The sequence below is a fragment of the Papio anubis genome, chromosome 12, assembly GCF_008728515.1.
Source record: "Papio anubis isolate 15944 chromosome 12, Panubis1.0, whole genome shotgun sequence".
In the NCBI taxonomy this organism is placed as follows: Eukaryota; Metazoa; Chordata; class Mammalia; order Primates; family Cercopithecidae; genus Papio; species Papio anubis.
Genome location: NC_044987.1, coordinates 81,611,593 through 81,624,239, shown reverse-complemented (window position 1 = coordinate 81,624,239; position 12,647 = coordinate 81,611,593). Strand labels below are relative to the sequence as shown.

General features: G+C 35.0%; 1 protein-coding gene across 8 annotated transcripts in view; it reads right to left on the bottom strand.

Moving 5' to 3' along the window:
- The window catches only part of ANO5 (anoctamin 5), a 99,087-nt gene that overhangs the window by 52,892 nt on the left and 33,548 nt on the right, over positions 1-12,647 (bottom strand). For all 8 annotated transcript variants that reach the window (XM_031653385.1, XM_031653383.1, XM_031653384.1 and 5 more), the window contains 4 exons: positions 11,509-11,622; positions 6,728-6,796; positions 5,167-5,451; positions 1,987-2,100 (listed from right to left, as the gene is read on the bottom strand). In XM_031653385.1, the coding sequence (XP_031509245.1) occupies positions 1,987-2,100; positions 5,167-5,451; positions 6,728-6,796; positions 11,509-11,622 (582 nt within the window). The remainder of the gene's footprint in view (positions 1-1,986; positions 2,101-5,166; positions 5,452-6,727; positions 6,797-11,508; positions 11,623-12,647) is intronic.

Sequence of the window (12,647 nt, the reverse complement as noted above, 5' to 3'; positions counted from 1 at the left end):
TGGGCCCTCTGTATCTGCAGGTTCTGAATCCTCAAATCTATCCAACAGAAGATTGTAAATAATTTTAAACAGCAGTAAAAAAAAAGACACAGCATAACAACTATTTACATTTATATTGCATTGGGTATTATAAATAATCTAGAGATGAATTTAAGCATGTTGAAGAATATGTGTAGGCTATATGCAAATACTACTACATTTTATATAATAAACTTGATTATGCTGGAATTTTGGTATTCAAGGGTCAGGGGATTGGTTCTGGAACCAATCCTCAGTGATTAGGTACTATATATGTGTTCAAGGGCTGTTGAATAAAAAAAGAGGCTGTTTGTTTTCTCCAATACTTAAGTTACTAAATTGATACTCCTGTTGAAAATGGTGACTCATTTTGGAAAATTTCCTTTACTTTTACAGGAAACACATAAAGAAAAAAAAAAAAAACTAATCAGTGTTGAACTGACTTAGAGTAAATTCTCATACTACTGAATAAATATTGCATATTGGCCAGTTGTGGTGGCTCATGCCTGTAATCTCAACACTTCGGGAGGCTGAGGCGGGCATACCATCTGAAGTCAGGAGTTCAATTACAGCCTGGCCAACACAGCAAAACCCTTTGTCTACGAAAAATACAAAAATTAGCCAGGTGTGGTGGTATGTGCCTGTAATCCCAACTACTCAGGAGGCTGAGGCAGGAGAATTGCTTGGAGACGGAGGCTGCAGTGAGCCAAGATTGCCCTACTGCGCACCAGCCTGGGGGACAGAGCAAGATGCCATCTCAAAAAACAAAAGTAAACAAAACAAAAATTAAATATTAACAGAGGAAAACTAGCACAACAGACAAAGTCCTAGAAAAGGAAGAGCTTGGCTTTGGGCTTTTGGGAACTATTACAGCAACACTGTTCAAAAAATGGGGAATTATTTAGCTGCCACTTGTTTCAATTAAAATATTTGTTTCTTCTATTACTGAGAACTATATTTCTTGCAAAGAGAATACATCATCAAAAAGTCTTTTTAAGTATGGAAGAGTAAAACTGTAACAAAAGAAACAATAAAAATAGATGTCCAAGGGATGATCTCAAAGTAGAATATATACACATTGAGCCAAAGGATTTCTACTGTCAATAGGTGGTGAAATTTAAACACTGGCTATTCAAATGAGAAAGTTTCCATCAAAAAGTTTCCATCATCTGAGGTCAGGAGTTCAATTCCAGCCTGACCAACATAGCAAAACCCCGTCTCTACTAAAAATACAAAATTATTGTATTAGGCTAAGAAATTAGGCTGAGTACTGGTTCCAAGGCCAAGTTTTCAGGTTTGGTTCAACAGGCGAATCATGTAAAATGTCACTTCTCTATTAAACTTATAAACTCAATGTTTTCGTACAATGATTTGCCAGCCCCCCAAAAAAATTCTTCTGAATATCAGTTGTCATAACATCTGAAGCATTCTTATGCTTTAGTTTATATTGCAATTGTACGCATGCTTTATTTCTAGGAGAGTCCTAGACTATGAGCTTGGATTCATGGTTGTGTTCCAATAATGGCTAACAGAATGCTTTACATATAATTGAAGCCAATCATGTATTTGATGAATGAATATGTGAATGCATGTAATTTAAATTCCTTACAGCTTCAAAACTTTATAAATGAGAAAAGAACTAATGGACTCAGATAGAAATTTCCAAATATTATGTTCTAAAATGTTCTTTTAATGTGACTGCTATTTTCAAAATGGGTTCTAATAAAAAGTCTTTTGCAAATGTAAAAGTTTTTAAAATACGTGTCCATTTGAAACTTCAAAGACACATTTAGTATATATCTCGGCATAGCTGGTAAAGCTCTCAGCTTGGAACCAGGAAGTCTTTGGGGATTTTCCCACCAGGAGAGAAAACTAAGCAATTTGAAGTAAAGGAAGATTCTCTCTCCCAGTAATGAACATGGCAGTAGGAAAATGAGCTCAGAATTTCACAATCAAACCTATACATACATCGTGGAGTGGATAGGCAGATGAATAAGTGTTAGAGTTTAGCAGCCTTTCAATCCCAAACCTTTTCTTCCCATCTTCTATGCCGAAAGGACATCTTGAGAGAATATAGTACACCTACAAGGTAAGTACAAAAAGACACTATCACATTTCAGAACTTATGCTTTCCACATTCCTTTAAATCACAATTTTAAAATGTCTACATTGAATGTAGATACAGGCTCTAATTATAGAAGGAAGCTTCTCTTGGTTGTCTGGAATATGTAGAGTGTGGGATTATATGGAGTTTGCAGATATTTTAGCTTCTGAGTCTGAGAGCTCCCCATTCCTTTGATGGGGTGAAGAGGTGAACGGACCATAATTTATTGTTTCTCCTGTCCAAACCTCCTCTTTAGTTCTTTGTGCCAGAATTTCTACTATAATTAGGGCTTCAAGTAGGAGACTAATGTCACTACTGACAGTTCAATTGGGAGAATATGGAGTAGAATTGATATTTATCCAAGCTGTCTTGAATACTTCTTCAATTAATTATTTTTACAAGGCCTTTTACCTGATATCTGAATTTATTAGCCAAGGTGATCCTATCTCTACAGCCACTTTGCAATGACTTGCATATTTCTATCAGTTTTATCCTGAATATAATTGGGCTTTGGTGTCCTCTGTTCTTATATTTCTGTGAATTCAATCTCATCTGCTTTTTATCTTCCAGCAACTCTTCAAAATTTCTGTATTTCTAATTGCTAAATTTGTTTTTATTCAGCACTGTTTTATACATAGTCCCCAACCTTTCCTTTCTTTTACATTTTACCATTCAAAGACTCTTTGATTGGAATGGTTGTAGTTCTTGAATCATCATCATCTAAACTCATCATCCATGTTAAGAGCAGCTCAATATCCCATCTTGGTAAAGAAATCATAATTTATGCAAGGTAGTTTTAGTTTTTATAAACAATGTCATAAATATGACCTGTTTTACATATTTTGGATTATTTCCTTAGGAAAGGTTCACCAAAGTAAGAACTCTGTCTTGGGATGTTAATAAAGTGGAAATATTTACACTATCAGGTATTAAGATGTATTATAAAGCTATGATAATAAGTAAAGTATAGTATTGTAAAATTTAAAAAAAAAAACTGAATTTAGGCCTGAAAAGACATTATTTGAAAAAAGTTATTGCAAAAGGTGGAGAGGGACTATTGCAATAGAAAGATTCAGAGATCTGCAAACATCCGAAAGGTCGGGCAGAAAAGTGATCTCATTAATAGGGAGAAGTAAGCAAGTGTCAGGGATGATCTTTCTTTATGCTAAGGAGGAGCTGCTACACATGACAATATTGGCTCAAGCTGAGGGTAGGTTAATGTCCAGGTTCTTATAGGGAGAAGAGAAGCTTAATTAAAGTTTGATCAAGTTAAGGTCAACTTCTTGTTCTGATGGATCAATAAGGATAAACAGTTCAGCTAACCATTTATAAAATGAAGAATGAGAATTTGGAGAAAGTGAAGTGTGTCTAGTCTTTGTTACCATAAACTGTTAGTAACAACAAAAGGGAGATACTGCAGGGGGAAGGATAGATGTAAAAGAAGTAGATTTTCCCTGGTGCCAAAAGGGAAAGTGACTTCCCCCACCTCCTTTTTCTCAGGATACAAGGGAGTCTTCAAAAGACTCATGAAAAATGGATATGTGTGGTTTTCAAATTTTATGCACAAAATTAAACTCATACTAACTTGTTATAACATGTCTGAACAGGATTTAGTTTGAGGGACTAAGAAGGACACATCAGTTTGAAAAGGGCCACTGTCAGAGCAACATAAATTCTGCTAAAATTGAAGCAAGAACAAATATCAAATTTATGGTGAAGCTTGAGGGGAGGAATGGTGACCTCACTGATGCTTTACCAAAAGTTTATGAAGTTTATGAAGGCAATCCCCCTAAAGAGATCAACAGTTTATAAATGAATAACTCATTTTAAGAAGGGATGAGATGATGTCAAAGATGAAGCCCACAGCCGCAGACCGTTCACATCAATTTGCAAGGAAAAAAATCCACCTTGTTCATGCCCTAATTGAAGAGGACCAAAGATGAACAGCACAAATAATAGGCCAACACCACAGATATCTCAACTGGTTCAGGTTTCACCATTCTGACTAGAAAATTATAGTTCAGCAAACTTTCCAATCAATGGGTGTGAAAATTGTTGTACTCAGTTCACCTGTAGACAAAAGCAGTTTTCAATGGAAATTTTAAATAAGTAGAATCAAGATCCTTAAGAATTTCTTTGAAGAATTATGACAGGGATGAACCATGGCTTTGCCAGTGCTATCCTGAAGATAAAGCACAATCAAAGCAATGGCTACCAAGAGGTGGAAGTGGTTCAGGGAAAGCAAAAGCAGACAAATCAAGAGCAAAGGCCATGGCAACAGTTTTTTCGGGGGATGCTCAAGGAATTTTGCTTGTTGACATTCTGGTGGGCTGAACAACAATAGCTTCTGCTTATTATGAGAGTGTTTTAAGAAAATAGTGCCAGGCACTGCTCAAAGCTTTTTATGTCTGAACTAATTTAATTATCTAGGTAACCTATGAAGTGGATATTATTCCTGTCTAAGCACAAAGAAATAGTGGCACAAAACCATGATTCTTTGTGAGAGAGGTTTTAATGGGAAACTTAAAGATCCTAGGACTTCAAATGCAGAGAAAACAATACTATTTAGAAGGCAGAAAACAGTTTTAAATGAAGGAAAAAAAGTTTTGAGGTTTCTCAAATTCTATCCATATATAAAGAAATTAAAACATTTCATTTCCATTTGGAATGATAAATATTTCCTTTACTATGCACTGACTGTATAAAACCAAACTCTAAGACTGTAAAACCATTTTACAAAGATCTTACAAAATCAAAGTCCTCTAGATCTCAATTAATTGCTTTTTCCAATACTGTATAACATCTCTTCCTTTACTACATCCATACCATGAACCACTCGTTTTTAAACAACAGTTTGAGAGTTAGGGAGGGTAATGAGTTTATGTGGTCTAATTATACTTTCAAACTGCTCAATATCACCAAATGCTTATATCCTATACAGAAACACCTTGCAGAAATGGTATGACATCTGCACATGTATAAAAGCACACACAAGCATACATCTCAGATTCAAAGGGATGTGCCCAAAGGTCTTCTCTACCTACAATTCTGTTTCTTGATGAGGATGGAAAGAAGGTTGCCTGATCTTCAATGAGGAAGAGCTCCTGCCGATGTCTGCTGAATTGGGCAGTAAAGTATTCAGGATGGGGATACTTCACACTCGTTGGGAGGCTCACAGGCCCAAGCACATAGCTCATAGGAGTTTGCTTAGGTCGGGGAATATCACTCTCCTTAATAGGCATTTTGATTCCCAAGACTTCAGCATAGGTAACTAATACCTCCCAAGGGGCATGGATCTTGACAAAATAAGTTCTTCCATCTTCAGAGTCCTGCATAAAAAAAAAAAAAGCAAAATAGCAGAAAGCTTACTGATCAGTTTGTTATTGAGCTGATTAAATAAAATAAATAATATTTTATAAAATCTCAAACACATCAAAGTATTTTCAATTTTTTGAAATTTTCAGGCAAAACTTTGAGAAAACAAAATTCACAAAACATATAGTTATAGTTACATAAACATGTGTATATGTATACATATAATGTGTGTATATATGTGAGAGACAGAAAGAAACATATAAAGACACACACAAACAGAGAAAGAATATTTTTAAAAATATATTTCATGGTCAATGTATACTCATCTCTAAATCCACAATTACCTATGTGGTTCTGGGCAATTTCTTAAGTTTTTAGTAACTAGCTGTAAGTTTAAAATTTTACTTAGGTTATAATATAAGGGATACATATAGACTGTAAAATGTACTCACTCTTCTTACCCAACTTCTTTGTTTTGCCTACACAAAGAGGAAGAACTTTAGATAATAAAGGTTCATTGCATAGGAAAAATTACGGATTGTATGGTATAATAATTTATTAGTTCACTGAAAATGGGAGAACTGGAGAGTAATGCTTTAGGTTTTCTTTTTTCTTTTCTTTCTTTTTTTTTTTTTTTTTTTTTAAGATAGAGCCTCACTCTGCTGACAAGGCTGGAGTGCAGTGGCACAACTATGAAACTCCTGGGCTCCAGCAATCTTCCTGCTTCAGCCTCTCAAGTACTGGACTACAGGCACAATGCCCAACTAATTTTTTATTTTTTATTTTTTGTAGAGACAGGATCTTGTTATGTTGCCCAGGCTGAAACTATTAGAAATTTCATAGATAGGGTAAGATATTAAATAGGACTTTAAAAACAATTTTGAAGGGAATTCTAGAAAAACAGTAAAAATCAGTTTAAAAAGAAAACTTGGTATATTCATGAACAGAAAGAATGTCTTGGCTTAAACAGCAGGTTATGCTGCAAGACAGCCTGGTTAATTATTTAGGGGACCAGATTATAGCCAGACTTCAAAATGAAACTGTTATGAGAAAAAGTCCACATCTTCTTTTTCTTTGTATCCTGAATGCAAACTGTGTCCATTTATTACTGCATATTCACAGTACTCATCTACTTACCTGTAAGACTACAGGCCTTATCATCCCAGTGCACATATCTGTAGCCAAAAGAGCTATTGTATTGCCTCCAAACACAGAGTCTATCCAGTCAAAGGCCAGAATAGGATAAAACAACACTTAAAGAGTCTGGTATAAATTATCAACTACATTTACCCTTTTGTCTTCTATTTCCAACTCAAGACCTGTTTTTCTGAGATTTTTTTCAAACTCTTTTCTTCTTTCCTATGACAAAAAAAAAAAAATCAACACAATTATGCAGAGCACTTTTGTTTTATTTGCTCAGTATTGACAGATTCAATATACAATGGCTGTGACTTTGGATGGCTCTCTGCCTCTCCCATGGTTGTATATAAAAGTGCTCCATCTGAATGTCAGGTACTGCTTTTCTCTTGTGCTATAATTCGCAACAACTACAAAAATGCAGTATATCTAGGAATAATCACCAGGAAATACGCAGAGCCTCTATCTGAAGAAATGCACAAAACTTTACTGAATAACGTAAATTTAAAAACTTTATAAACAGAGAGACATGCTCCAAGTTGAAAAGACTCACTATTACAAAGATCAATACTCTTCAAATAAACTATATATTTAATGGAATTTTAAGCCAATATGTCATCAAGACTTTTTAATCCAGAAGGACAAAATGGCTTCACTTAGCAAAAAGTAAACTTAAATTTAACAATAGGTCATTACTGAAAATAACCACTTGGGTGCCTAGTTTTTCATTTGTTTGTTTGTTTGTTTGTTTTGTAGTGACAGGATCTTGCTCTGTCACCCAGGCTGGAGTACAGTGTTGTGATCACAGCCCATTATAGCATCAAACTCCTGGGCTCAAGTGATCCTCCCCAGCCTCCTCAGTAGCTGGGACTACAAGCAGGTATCTCCACACTTGGATACTTTAAAAAAATATATATTTTTAAAAAGAAACTGGGTCTCATTATCTGCCCAGGCTGGCCTTGAACTCCTGGCCTCAACTGATCCTCCTGCCTTAGCCTGCCAAAGCACTGGTATTACAGGTGTGAACCACCCATCCACCTTTATTAAAGCAATGTATTGATGACAAAAAAAAGTATTTTTATATTTTTAAGACATTTTTATTGAGTTAAAATACACATATATAACTTACCATCTTTACCATTTTTAAGTGTACAGTTCAGTAGCAATAAATACATTTATACTGTTTTTCTCCCTTTATCTCCCTCCTTCCCCTTCCCTTTCCTGGCTTCTGGTAGCCACCAATCTACTCTATCTTGAGATTCACATTTTTACCTCCCACTCATGAGTGAGAACATATGACATCTGTCTTTCCGTGCTTGGTTTATTTCACTTAACATAATGGCTTCCAGTTCCATTGATGGCTGCAAATGATAATATTTCGTTTTTTCAATGGCTGAAAAATATTCCATTATATGTATTTGCCACGTTTTCTTTACCTATTCATCCAATAATGGGCACTTTTCCTTTGCTGTGCAGAAGGTTTTTGGCTTGATATAATCCCAGTGGTCTATTTTTCCTTTAATTGCCTGGTCTTAACCAAAGAAGTCTGTCTAGATCAACATCCTGGAGCATTTCCCCAGTGTTTTCTTCTAGTAGTTTCAAAGTTTCAGTTCTTACAGTCAAAGCTTTAATCCACTTTGATTTGATCTTTTGTATGGTAAGAACTATGCGTCTGGTATCATTCTTCCATATAATTATCCAGTCTTATCAGCATCATCTATTGAAAAGCCTACCTTTTCTCCATTGTATGTACTTGGCCCCCTTTTCAAAGATGAGCTTGTTTTAAATGCATAGATTTAAATCTGGATTCTCTATTCTATTTCATTAGTCTGTGTGTCTGTTGTTATGGCAGTACCTTATTGAAGGTATGAGATGCAGGATAGTCATTTAGTTATGCACAGTTGGAAGAGAAATGTGGACTGGAAAAGTAAATTCAGGGATTGTATGATTAATGTATATAAAATCATAAAATATATTATTTTAAAACAGTAAGACAGAATCATCAAATACATCAGCGTAAGTTAAGGAAAGGTGAGGATTAAGGACTGTGCCCTGAGGCACTTCAATACTAAGAGATTTAGGAGAAGACTGAGAAGGAGCAACTAGTGAAATAAGAAAAAAACTAAGATAATGTGGAGTCCTGGAAGCCACATGAAGAACATACACAATAGAAAAGAGAAGGATCAACTGTGTCAAATATTGCTAATAGGTCAAGTAAGATGAGGGCTAAGGCTTGACCACTGGATTTTATACAAGGAGATGGGCAGAGTGGCTGGGACGAAGGCTTGAAAAGAAAGGGATTAATATATAATTGAGCAGAAAAAAATACAGAAATAGTAGATAATAGGAAAACTGGGACAAAAAGAGGGTTTTTATTCATAACTTTTTAATACAGAAAAATTAACAGCCTATTTGTTCATTGAAGAAAATGGCCTAGTAAAGAATATCAAATATAATTTAGGAGAAAGAGGAACTAATTTTAGGAGCAATATCCCAAAATAAGTATACAGAAATGAGTTAACAAAGCAGGCATTAAACTCCTATCCTTAGAAAGGCCTGGCTGCAACTTTCAAAAGGTTGGTCCTAGTGTCTGGGACTTGCTTTTCTGAAGAGTTCCTTCCACTCCCAGAACTGATAAGAGTGACTCATTTTGCCTATACTGTTTTTCCAAATAGTGTTATTTATGCTGAATATCTGCTTTCCTTCTGGGAGTATGAAATTTTGGTATGTGCTAAGCTGAAGGCGACAAGGTAACCAGCCCCTAATAAAAACCTAGTGCACTTTAATGGGCTTGCCCAATAGATATTTCACATGTGTTTTCATACATTGTTGCTGGAAAAAGTAAGTGTATATCCTGTGATTCTACTGAGAGAAGAATCCTTACAAGCTTGCTCCTGGTTTCCTCCAGACTTTGTCCCATGAGCTTTTTCCCTTGCTGGTTTTGCTTTTTATCATTTCACTGTAATAAAATGTCTCCATAAGCATGACTATAAACTGAGTCCTGTGATTCTTTGTAATGAACCCCCAAACCTGAGGGCTATCTTTGGCACTCCTGAATAGTAGGCAAGAAGAAACAGAATGCAGGGCACACGTGGAGGAGTTGCCTTTAGGTAGAAGGATAAATAGTTGGTCTATGGTAACAGAGAGTAAGATAGCTTACACAAGCAAAAATCCTGGTGGATGGACAGATATGGTAGTAGAAATTTATAGGTTTTCTCTTCTTGCTTCAGTTTTCTCAATGAAGCAGAAAAATGTGATCAGCTAAGCTTGAAGATGGGAGGAGGTGTTGTAGGTGTGAGAGAGAAAAAAACATTATAAAACAGTCATCTAAGAAAGTGGGAGGCAATAGAATATGGAAGGAAAGTATGATTGCCACAAAGCATAAGGACCCAGTTAAGGTCCATGGGCACGAATGTAAGGTAAAGTCAGTCAGTAAATTGTAAGTTTTCCTTTCTGCATGTGTGCTGGCATGTAGTAGGTGGGGCTGGGTTTAACTAAAGTTGTTGTTTTGTCAAGCACAACTGGGAGAGGGGAAAGGGACTTGATGAGATATGTAACACAGTAATTACAATTGTTGACCATGAGACATAAACTGAATAAAGAGTGAGAGGGGAATAAGAGCAGCAAAAATCAGTAAGATGATTGCATCTTATCTGGTCCTGGTGAGGTGGAAGGAGGAAGAATGTGGATTAGAAAGATGTGAGGTGTAATCAGACAGTTGTACACATAGAATGAAATTATAAATAGTTGCAGTTATTAGTAATGACAAGTTCTAGGTGAGTGAATGGCTGAGTAGAAGCTAAGATCATTGGAAAAGGGAGTTCAAGGAACAGAGAGGCCAGGGTGTCAAAATAATCATCCAAGTATGAATTGATATTATCAATGATTTAAAAAGATTGCTGGAAAGACTGACAGTGATCTAGGAGCTAAAATTGTTGAGGAATAGAAGATGCAGAGACAGATAAATAACAAAAACAATTCAGGATAATAATAAATCTGATGAGATTTAAAGCTCAGGAATTTCAGGGACAAGTGAAGGAGAACATTAGCGACAAGATACAAGGAGGGCAAGCAGCACTTACCCCATCTCTAGGGAAATGCTCTGTAAAGAAAAATAACCATCATTTGAGAGGACTGCTACAGGAATATTCAGAGAAGAGACGAAAATGATGACGGTTCATGAATTTCAGAGGCCTGGTAGAAGGCTTTCTAGACAGTGGGTGGAAAAAAGGGACAGACCTGTATGTGTACAGAGTCTTGGGGGAATAATATCTTTATTTTTACTTTTTATTTTATATGACATTTATTTTGTAAGTATATAAGTAAATGTGTGTATAAAAATGGATTAATTTATGATTTCAAATACTGAGTATTTATTGAGCATCCATTATAATCCAACCACTGTTCTAGGATTTGGGTATATAGCGATAAACAAGACAAAGTACTTGGCCTCATAAACTTAATTTATAGTGTTGGAGACAGCAAACAAGTAAAAACATGAACAAATAAGCTCATAAAGTGATGTGTAATACAAATAAAACAAAATCAGGAATAGAGCACAATATAAAGGCTATACCTGGAGGAATAGATTAGTCATACGTTTCCAAAATGAAAATATCATACAAAAGGCAATTATATTCAGACACATACCTCAAATTTTGGATGTTACATTTAATACTAAAGTGAGCTATAAAAAGAATCAGATACTTGGAAGAAGAAGAAAAAGAAGTTAGCATGCAAAATATCCAAAAAATAACATTGACTTTACATGTCTATTCTTAAGCTGCCTACTTTACAGTTATCTCGCTCAGTTTAAGGTTTCAGTAACACTTAAGGGCTTTTCACTTTTACAACATAATTCAATGCAGATATCCATGTGAAACTATAAAATGTGCTTCTTTTTATTATTCCCACTTCTCTTATAATGCACTTACCGCCTTTAACTCTGCGTCTTTCTTTATGTCATCAGCATAGGAAAGCACAAAATCGATTTGCCTAATCCCGTCTCGGAAGAAGATAGAATCTTTGCTTTGCTGATTTTTTTGAAACTGCAGGAGACATAAATGACACAATTGTAAATTATAGTTTTATTCTGAAATGGCAAAAGCACAAAAGGAATTATTTATAATTTGGTCACCAGCTACTTTTTTTTCAGTCTTGAAATGACAAGTCAAGACAAATAACCAGAGTTTTTAGCAACAGATTATGTTTTGTTTTATAGTGAAATTCCATATAAAAGATTAAGCAATAATGACTCAGGAGGAAGATAAGCATGTTAACTACATGGACATACAACAAAAATGCTGCAAACATACCAAAATATGAAATGGATATATACACACACACACACACACACACACACACACACACACAGATCCCAAAATGCACAGAGACTGACTTGTTATCTTTATTAAACAACATCTCACGTAGTCCACTAAATAATTCATGGCTACACGCAAATTTGGGGGTACAATTAATTACAAACCAATTAATGGAGTCTCACTATAAGAAAACAAATGTATGATTAATATTTATTCTATGTTTTTATAAAATTGTCACTTCCTAATTCAACTTTGTAAGGATTAAAATAAAATCAAGGTGCAGTTAAATATTAGAAAGCAAGTAGCTTATTAGCTGGCATCACAAGTTAGGTTTCATGCAACTCGCCCTTCAACATCAATTTCCCAGGTGAGCAAAAATCAATTCTTTGTTTAAATTTGCAAGAATTATCTCAGTATAATAATTACACTTATAAGTCCAACTTTCACATGTTGTGTAGTTAGTTCATTAGTACCTTCACTTTAAATATGACAGCGCTTCAGAAGAAAGAGATTTCATGTTTGACTGATTTGGTTTTCTTTTAAAGTTTATATCTAATATTTAATATTCATAATAGCCTACATGTATTATTATACTTAGAATTATGCAAATAGATAATACAGTGGCTGTCAATGAGATAATCTTCCAATTGCTTTAGCTCACCTGCGAATGAGTAACTATATGGTTTTAATTTTGACAACCAGTGTTTCTATTAATTTATGAGTTTCTTTTATTGTGTACCCTATGGGATTAT